This window comes from Podarcis erhardii (assembly GCF_964252035.2).
Source record: "Podarcis erhardii genome assembly, chromosome: 6".
In the NCBI taxonomy this organism is placed as follows: Eukaryota; Metazoa; Chordata; class Lepidosauria; order Squamata; family Lacertidae; genus Podarcis; species Podarcis erhardii.
The window spans coordinates 37,813,275-37,822,250 of record NC_138510.1 but is presented as its reverse complement, the minus strand read 5'-3'; the positions used below and the strand labels follow the sequence as shown (position 1 = coordinate 37,822,250).

Sequence of the window (8,976 nt, the reverse complement as noted above, 5' to 3'; positions counted from 1 at the left end):
GAGCAGGAGGAAGTTATTCTCTGGACACCTAAGAAGTTGATTGTCCTGAATCTGTTGCCTAAGAAAAGTGTATAGTTTGATGGAATTCATTGTCCCAAGAGGTCTTTAGGAGGAGATTAGAAAAAAGGCGGAGGATAGGCTTATCACTGGCAATTAGCTATGGTGACTAATTAGAGAACATTAAGCACTATACTGCTGAATACCAGTTGTTGGGAAGGGCAACAGTTGGAGAGGCTATTGTTTTCTGGCCCTGCTTGTGGACTTCTGGGGCTATTCTGTCTGGGCATTGTAAGAAATGGTGCTAGACTTAGTGGATTTACTGTTAAAGCCATCAGCTGCTTTAAATCTCATTAGTGATCCCAGTTAAAAGAAATCTACAGCAAGAGTTCAGTGCTTTGTGGCACATATTCCATTTAATCCAGATTGGATACATCAGGTACAGCAGTGGCACAAGACGCAGTACTGTAAATGATATACAAGTTTCAACATATGCACTACAGTTTCAAAAGAAGACAACAGGAAACTTAGGATTCTTTAGAAAGTTTTTCTGAAACGAATCTACCTGCAGTTTTGTACAGTACAATTTTGTCTCGGTTGTGATGATTTGTAAGCAAAGCCCATTTAGTGTATGAAAATAGAAAATAATGCAATTGAGAGAGAATTCTGGTAACAACATAAAACCTCTAGCGCAAATACCATTGCATTGGAATGTCTCACTGATTTATCAAAAATATACCATCACACATGTTCTGTAATATATTTCATTGGTCCATGGAGCCAGCTGCAACTCCAGTCATGGTAACAACAGAGAACTGAGAAAAAGGATATACTACGGTTCTTAATCTCTCAGCTGCATGGCTGTTTGACCTGCCGTGGCAAGCATTAGTCTGCAAAGGAAAAGAAAGCAATACACACATATGCGCACATACGCACAAAATTATGAAACCTTTGACTGAAAGCAAGACTAGAGGATTATTTGTCATTTGGTCCCATGACTGATGACTACAATAATTAGACAAGAAAAACAAAAGAACTGTCGTGCTGTGTTAGGTCAACAGTAAATCTAGCCCCGTGGTTCCTGAAATTCCACTTGACAATGGACTTCTCCATCTTTGTGTCCATTCACTCAATCTGGACTTGGAGATGAAGACACCTTGACCTGCATGTCCCCTTTTTTCTCATAGCATCTCTGACATCATGAGGAACCATCCACAAAAGATATATTTCTTCTTTTGATGATTCCCCTTATAGCCTAAAGGAATTGCAGATCTTACTCTGGTTATTTGATATTTGTCATAGCTGAAGGCTTCAGAGTGTAACACCACAGAGTAATGACAGAGTCCCTTTGTTCCTCATTGTTTGATTTAAAAGATGTGCCCATCTTAAGAGTTAAAAAATGCTGATCATCTTGATTAACGGCCATTGGTATATTTCCAACAATTTGTCTCCCTTAAAAACTAACTTCTCCAATTAGTAATTGCTCTAAATAATGAGACATCTTATTTGGCATCCCCCTCCAGAAAACATTTTGTATACTTATTAAAGAGTTTTAATGGAGTTAACCAAATGATCTTAAATTTAGCACTGAACTAGAGAGGAAGTTATTTCTAAAACTACCTGAATCTTATTGGTAGATATACTGAGACGTTAAAAAGTCAGAGTGGCTTGTTCCAGGAGACACAGTGAGTCATGAACAGAAGTTCTGATCAACAGTTTTACGGCACAATCCTAAGCATGTTTAATCAGAAGTCCTACTCAGTTCAATGGGACTTACTCCTACATAAAGTGTATAGAGGATAGTAGCCCTAATCACTGAACCAATCTAGAGGGAGTACCTCACTGGAGGTGACATTTGTCTATGGCCATTGCTATTGAAAACCTGAGTTACAAGGAGACAGTTCACTTTCCTATGACTGACTAGTTTTTGAGAGGGAAGAGAACAATAAGTTGATTATCTACTGATTTAAAAAGAACTCATTTTCCTGGGTAATACAAACCAACCGAAGATCTGTATACAATTACATCAATTGCAAAAAAAGGACACCTTTCTGTAGAAAAGTTTTGTACATCTAAGAAATACTCTTCAAAATTTTAAAATAAAAAAATCCTCTTATTGCTTTTCTCTTTTTGGTGATTCCATGTCCCTCTTCTTTGTTTAATGGTTTTAAACTCAGAAATGGAAATTTGGTGGAAATATTAAAACACAAGACAGAATTTTTATTTTGTGTTGATGGAAAAATGAGTTCAGTTGGATTTGCTCTACTGTTTTCGATCTGCTGTAGAGTTTGTTAGAATTTAGAGAGAGAGAGAGAAACTATCAGATTTGGGGCTCAGAGACTTGAGTCAGATTAACATTTTGTCTATTTAGTTATTTCTCAATACATAGCAAAACAGTTGCAAATATTGTAAAAAGACCCATAATCCCCTACTTGAAAATGTAAGACTAAAGTCACATTCCCTAGGTTCTAAGATGATATTTAAGGCAATGATATTTCAGAGGGAGAATGTTCAGGTAGTCAGATTTGAAATCCAAAGTTAAGTACTTTTGCTTTCAATAGGTATGGTAAGCATACTGTATTTTTAAATTTATCTATTGAAGTCAATGGGACTTAAAAGTACTTGGATTGTGCCCATTGTTTCTGATCCATCAGCCCCAATATACCCATTGATGTCCGCATATTCAGGAACATCCCTTTTCTAAAATCAGGGGAATGCCATACACTTTCAAAATTCTCATGCACACTGGTCTCTTGGCAGAAGTGAAGAGAGGTTGTGGATCATACTGACTGACAGCAGTGAGATTATGTGTTTCAGGAATAGTGAATGGCAAGCATTTAGTTTGCAGTGATATGCTGGTATGGTAGGATGCCATATATGCAGGGAAATATTTTTGTCCAATTCTGCTTATGAAAAGTAATAGTCATATGAAATGTGATGCCAACTGCTAAGTGGCAGGAAGAAATGAATGTTTCAGAGCCCGTTTGGGATGGAAAATGCACTAGATCACTGGTTTTCTAAGACAAAGGAGAAAACACATAGCTGGATACGTCTAGGAAGGGCAAAATGATGGGTAGCACAGAAACCACATCTTACTTCACAACCAACAGGTTTGGAACTATTGCTGCTTTTTCTCATTTAATTGTGGGACTCCAGGAGCTGGAGTTTATTGGACAGTATCCACTGTTCTACCCTTGCATATATGGAAGGGGCATTCCACTCATGCACCTTTCCGAACCTTTCCATAGGAGTAATTCTCCTGTGCCCTTGACAGAGGAAAGACATTATTTACCTCCCACTATTATTAAAATAACAGGCTGCACATCCTACAGCTACACTGCTAAAATCCAGTAGAAGTCAATGTGATTTCAGCAGACTAATGGTATGCAAGATGGTAACTTAAAGTCTTGAGGAGGGGGGGGGGGCTGATGATACAGACTGTTAGTACTTCTGTATGTCTTTGCAGGAGGTATATTGCCTGGGACTTTCAAGTGCTCCCTCAAGTGCACCACACACATGCCAAGGTCATGCTATAGATGGGCAAAAAGAAGTAATATTCCATCATTCCAAGAGACTAGACCAATTTTCCAAGGGACCATTGAACCCACATTTACATTTGTGGGTTTGATGCAGACAAATTTATTTTGGAGGCTTGTAAGAAAAACCAAATTATGAAAACATCAGAATATTGAAATAAAGATCCTGATCCATCAAACACCAATTTTCCAGTTTGCAAATTTGAATATTCCGGGGTTCTGATTTGCTAGAGCCATACAACGAAACCAAGAAACATGGAATTCTTGAAGTAAAGGCACACTCTTCTAGAATGGTCAGTTATAAAGAACTGCATGAAAAGCTCCACTTGCCAAAATGCCTTCTCCTACAGAATATGAAAGGTACAAGGCCCCCATCTCATCTGGCGACTACTAGTTATGATTCAGTATTGGCCTGCTTGCTGTGATTTCTCATACTGGTCATGGATTGCAATGGTTAGTGGCATCATAGTGCTTGTTGCTATGTTCCTATATGCTTTGCTCAGCCCTCGCAACCTTACTGCAGACCCACATTTGCCTACTGCCTCCCTGCAATGCTGCTGAACAAAGATACTTTTGTCATGGTGCAGGGAGGCAGAAGAGCCAGAGGCGGTCCTTTTCTATATCATCCTGTGGGCCATGCATGATAAGAACCACAACTCTGCATTGGAGATGGGAGTAGAAGTTTTTATAGAAGGACTGGTTAGTATTGGACTGCGGCTTAATGAAGCCAGGCTCTTCTCCCCATATACACTCTCATTTTATACCAATTACATAATCTGTGATCCTGTGACTAAAAGGGTTTGTTTCTGCTCGAGCTGTGACATATCCTGTATGCGCAAGGACACCCTGCATTTTAGCCTCCCTTTGCACAGATGTAAAAAGTCAATGCAATATGGCGAGGGTAGTGAAGGATCAAGCTTCAAATTGACTAGGCAAGAGGTATAATGAGATGTGATGAAGTTAAACGAAGCAAAGGAAAGTTTAAATTGGGCATCACAGAGACTCTTATGGGTCAGTTCTCATAGACTGTGCACCAGTTTCACAAGGGAAATGGCAAAAGTTTGCTTTCACTGGAGTGAATTAAACAGGATCACCCATGAGATAATGGAATGATTGGACTCGAGGACAATGTAGTACTTAATTTCTGAAATCAGAGGGACCAGAGCTGAAGTTTATTTGTTCGCCACTGGCCCACAAACCTTTCCCCTAATCCAAGATGTGTGGGACTGGGGATAGGGGAGAGATACTACTCTGCAGACACTCAAAAGGCACATCCTTTACTTGTTCCAAGGCTAAACTGTGGTATTGAAAAAGGGTTCTTGGACAAACATTAGGGGGTAAATGAAGGCCTGTCTCATATTACTAGAACAGTGGCTTTTAAAAACTGTGTCCTTGGAACCTTCAGTTCCTCAGAAGCTTATTGGGAATTTATTGATGAGAAGACTGTTTCATGATGATAATAAATAACAAGATGAAAGATGAAAAAATATTTTTTAATAATTCCAGTGGCACATCAACTAAATATAAGCTTTCAAGATATGAGCTTTCGTGTGTAATACACACTTCGTCATATACTCTGTAGCAGAGGTCGCTTCAACCTTATAACTGTTGATGACTGTTATAACAGTTGGTCCCACAGGGAAGTTGATCTTTAAGGTGCCACTGGAATTAGTAAAAAAAGATTTTTTCATCTTTCATCTTGTTATTTATTATGACTATGACAGATCAACACGGCTATCCACCTGAATCTGTTTCATGATGGACAAGTTCACATGTCCACCATTGCCATTTTTTCCTTACAACACAGTGACACAGTTGAATATTTTAAGGTGGACGTTCAGTATGTGCAGGACAATGTAGACCTAACTGGCTTGGTTGTCACCTGCCATCACCTCTTGTCTTCTAGGATTGAGCTTGCAAGGGATTCTGTGGCCAGTGCACCAAAATTCCTTGTTTGAAAGCTGAAGATGGAAGGGGTTTTGGAATAAACAAAAACATAGCACTATAAGGTATCTGAGAAAAAAAAAGAAATAAACTAAGAAACAAGTTTGTTGTTAGTAGGTGATCATACGTTACATTAAGTTTTAATTTTATTTGGCTGAAAGCTACATTTCATTAGAACTAGCTGTTTTTATTCCTTTTCGTGGCTTCCAAGCACTAATTGCTTTTAATTTAGATGCCGAAAAGCAAATCAGAATAGAAGTCTGAAAATAAAGACGATTCCCCCCGCCCCAATTGGAGCTGCTTATTATATTTTTTCTGAACATGATGTTGGGTTTGCAAAACCTCCATGTTTTCACAGCAACACAATTTCAGGATCAAAAACATTCTGGGCCACATTTTGTGATGGTTTGCCAAAACTGAAAGCTGCAAAGCTTCAAAAGACATTATGGGGTACACAACCTAAAATACATTTGGAAAAAATTGAAAGGTTAAATGAGTCCGAAAAGGTTAATAAATCATGTAAAATTTGTGACGAAAGAACACAATCCACAGAGCTCTGTATTATTGTAAGCCTTGTTGACATGGATAGAAGTCCCACAGGTTTGCACCCAGGGGAGGTACATTATGAGAACATCGGTATAAAACCTTATAGCTGGTTATGACTCACAGTCCTACGCTTTCTAAACAGTATAACAGTATTTTAACAATTGGTGAACTATTTTTGAAACATATTTAACCATCTATTAACAGTGTTTTATAAATTGCTTAGAAATGGTACTCTAATATAAAGTAGATCCCAACAATCTAGAAGCGATCCTCCTCTTTGGCAGGAAATGATGCTTTAACAAGGGAAAGTCAAATATTGTTAAATTGCTTTATCCATCAAACTGATGCAACCCAGAGACTGTCACTAAGAGCCACAGGACTGTATTACAAAATGAAACACACTATCAGTCCATGCAAAACAGTTGGCTCCTGAAGTAATCCTACCAAGGACAGTTTCCACTGACTATCTGGCTACTATATACAATGGGAGACACTTCCAATACTATTAAATAAACACATATAAAACAGAAAAAAAGAAAGAAAGCATGGGCATAGATTACAGAGTATTTCTGAACATCTGGCGCAGTTGTTTTGACTGATTTTGCCCTCTTTGAAACTCGTGTGTACAAGATTAAAAAATAAAATCCCCCCTAGGCTTACTTCTTTAGACTTCTTAAAAAATACAGAACTGGTTATTCTAGTCACACTCTTTACAAGCCAGTGATAACAAAATAATTTTTTTAAAAGCAGAAAATTGTGGTGGACTACAAATGCCTGTCTTTTCCCCAACAAATATTCCCCCCCAGCACATACAATAATTAGCAGACAAATACACTGTTTGCAACTGCAATTTGTGTTGAATTAAAAGGCAATTACAGAAAAAAACAAAACCCTGTCTTAAGAAAGAATGCCATCCACAATGAGAGTTTTATTGGTGCTTGTGTGTGTGTGACTGCATGCAGGTCTCTATTTTTGCTACTGCGCACTAAAGGCTGAAGCCTGCAAAGACACACTCATGCAAGAAAAGGGTACACAGTGAGTAGAACCCCTGGCTCTACAGGCACTACTTAAAGCTTGTCGTGGACCATGCAGATGGTACGTCTTTGCAGGGTTGAGCCCAGAAACAGGAAAGTGTGCTCAGATCTTTTGTAGTCGGAGTGTGCCAAGTTTCACGAATCCTCTTGCTTGCTCTCACCCACACACGCACTCACAAAAGAATGAAAACCAAATTCTCGTAACAAGGTGGCTTTTTTTCTTTTTTTCTTTTTGCCTAAAACCTTCAGCTATAAAAGAAAGCAAATGTGTACTTTTGGTTGATTAAAAGATCCTGCTGCATGAAGGAAATAATAATAATAATAATAATCACAAAATCCGGTTTTTTTTCTAATCACCTTTTTCAGTCATATCCTCATGAATAAATATTATCCATTAAAAACCATTGAAAAGGTGCTGAGATACACAGTGTTATAATTCTGCTTCTTTATTGACTTTCTTGTAGCTATGACAGGACGTCTCTTCCACTTTCTGGAAACTCTTCTATGCCCCACATCCGGGAACATTGCTTCTTCTTGTTGACAGACAAAAGAGAGCTCCTTCCATCCAGCCCCTTCTAGCTTCCCAGTTCTTCTGAGCTCACTCTGCAGCATGAACGTGAGTTTGAAGGAAGCTGCCTTGCCAGGCTCCCACAGTTAATTCTTAGATGCCGGTCAGGTTGGTCTAGCTGTCCACCCAGCCACTCATCTAGGCACAATTTGCAGCAAAGGAGGAACATGGAGGTGAGGAAAGGGAGAGAAACGCCGGCCTTCCAAGCAGCCTCCTTTGACCGACACAGCCTTACAAAGCCGACACCTTGACAATGTTGCTGCTCGTAGCGGTAATGTTCGTTGAGTGGCCGGGGCTGGATGGGGCAGGCCTGCTTTCGCCTTCTGGGGTCAGTGCTGGAGGCGTCGGGATGCTGATGATTGCTGTGGTTATTTGGGAGGCTTTGCAGTTCGGTCTCAGCCCATCGTCTGATTTCATATTTAGGCTGGATCGACTAAAAGACAAAAGACAGCCGGGGGTGGGGTGGGGAGGATTAAAAGGAGCAGAAGTTGCAAGCTGTTTGTCACAAGTGTTGGATAAAAAGGTAAAGGGACCCCTGACCATTAGGTCCAGTCGTGACTGACTCTGGGGTTGCAGCGCTCATCTCGCTTTATTGGCTGAGGGAGCTGGCGTACAGCTTCCGGGTCATGTGGCCAGCATGACTAAGCCACTTCTGGCGAACCAGAGCAGCGCATGGAAACGCCGTTTACCTTCCCGCCGGAGTGGTATCTATTTATCTACTTGCACTTTGACGTGCTTTCAAACTGCTAGGTTGACAGGAGCAGGGACCGAGCAACGGGAGCTCACCCTGTCATGGGGATTCGAACTGCCAACCTTCTGATTGGCAAGTCCTAGGCTCTGTGGTTTAACCCACAGCGCTACCTGCGTTCCTCCAAGTGTTGGATATCCTCGCGCAATATTGTCTTTCTCAGAGGTTGTAAAGACTAAAGGCTAAAACCAGGTGGTGGGCTGCAAAGGACTCTATGCAGCTAGGAACCTCTTCAAGCCTAGTTTGGGGACATGGGAGATTTCTTGATAAACTGGCAGTAAAGGCATGGATGCAGTCAGCAAGACAGGTCTAAATTCCAAAAGCCAGCATTTGGGGTCCTCCTTTCTGTTCTTTGGTTTTAGCCTGGAGGCTCTGGTGCAGCCTGCCCCATCAATGCATCTTGGGACAAGCTGCACCTGGTGAGTTTCTGCTCAAGAGGTAGGTATTAAAGGCACAGTTAAAAAAACCCCAAAAACCCTTGCCACCCAAAATACCTGGACAGTAAAAATGGGAGATTGCGACCTCCTCCAACCTGTAATTGAGGACTAGCCAAGAAAAATACATATATTGCCCATAGCTGATCTAAAAGCAACCTAAATAGGG

General features: G+C 40.3%; 1 protein-coding gene across 6 annotated transcripts in view; it reads right to left on the bottom strand.

The window, feature by feature from the left end:
• Nucleotides 1-386: 386 nt before the first annotated feature.
• Nucleotides 387-8,976, bottom strand: part of KCND3 (potassium voltage-gated channel subfamily D member 3) — a 278,188-nt gene continuing 269,598 nt past the window's right edge. For all 6 annotated transcript variants that reach the window (XM_081864942.1, XM_081864939.1, XM_081864944.1 and 3 more), the window contains one exon: nucleotides 387-8,058. In XM_081864942.1, the coding sequence (XP_081721068.1) occupies nucleotides 7,857-8,058 (202 nt within the window). In that variant the 3' untranslated portion in view covers nucleotides 387-7,856. The remainder of the gene's footprint in view (nucleotides 8,059-8,976) is intronic.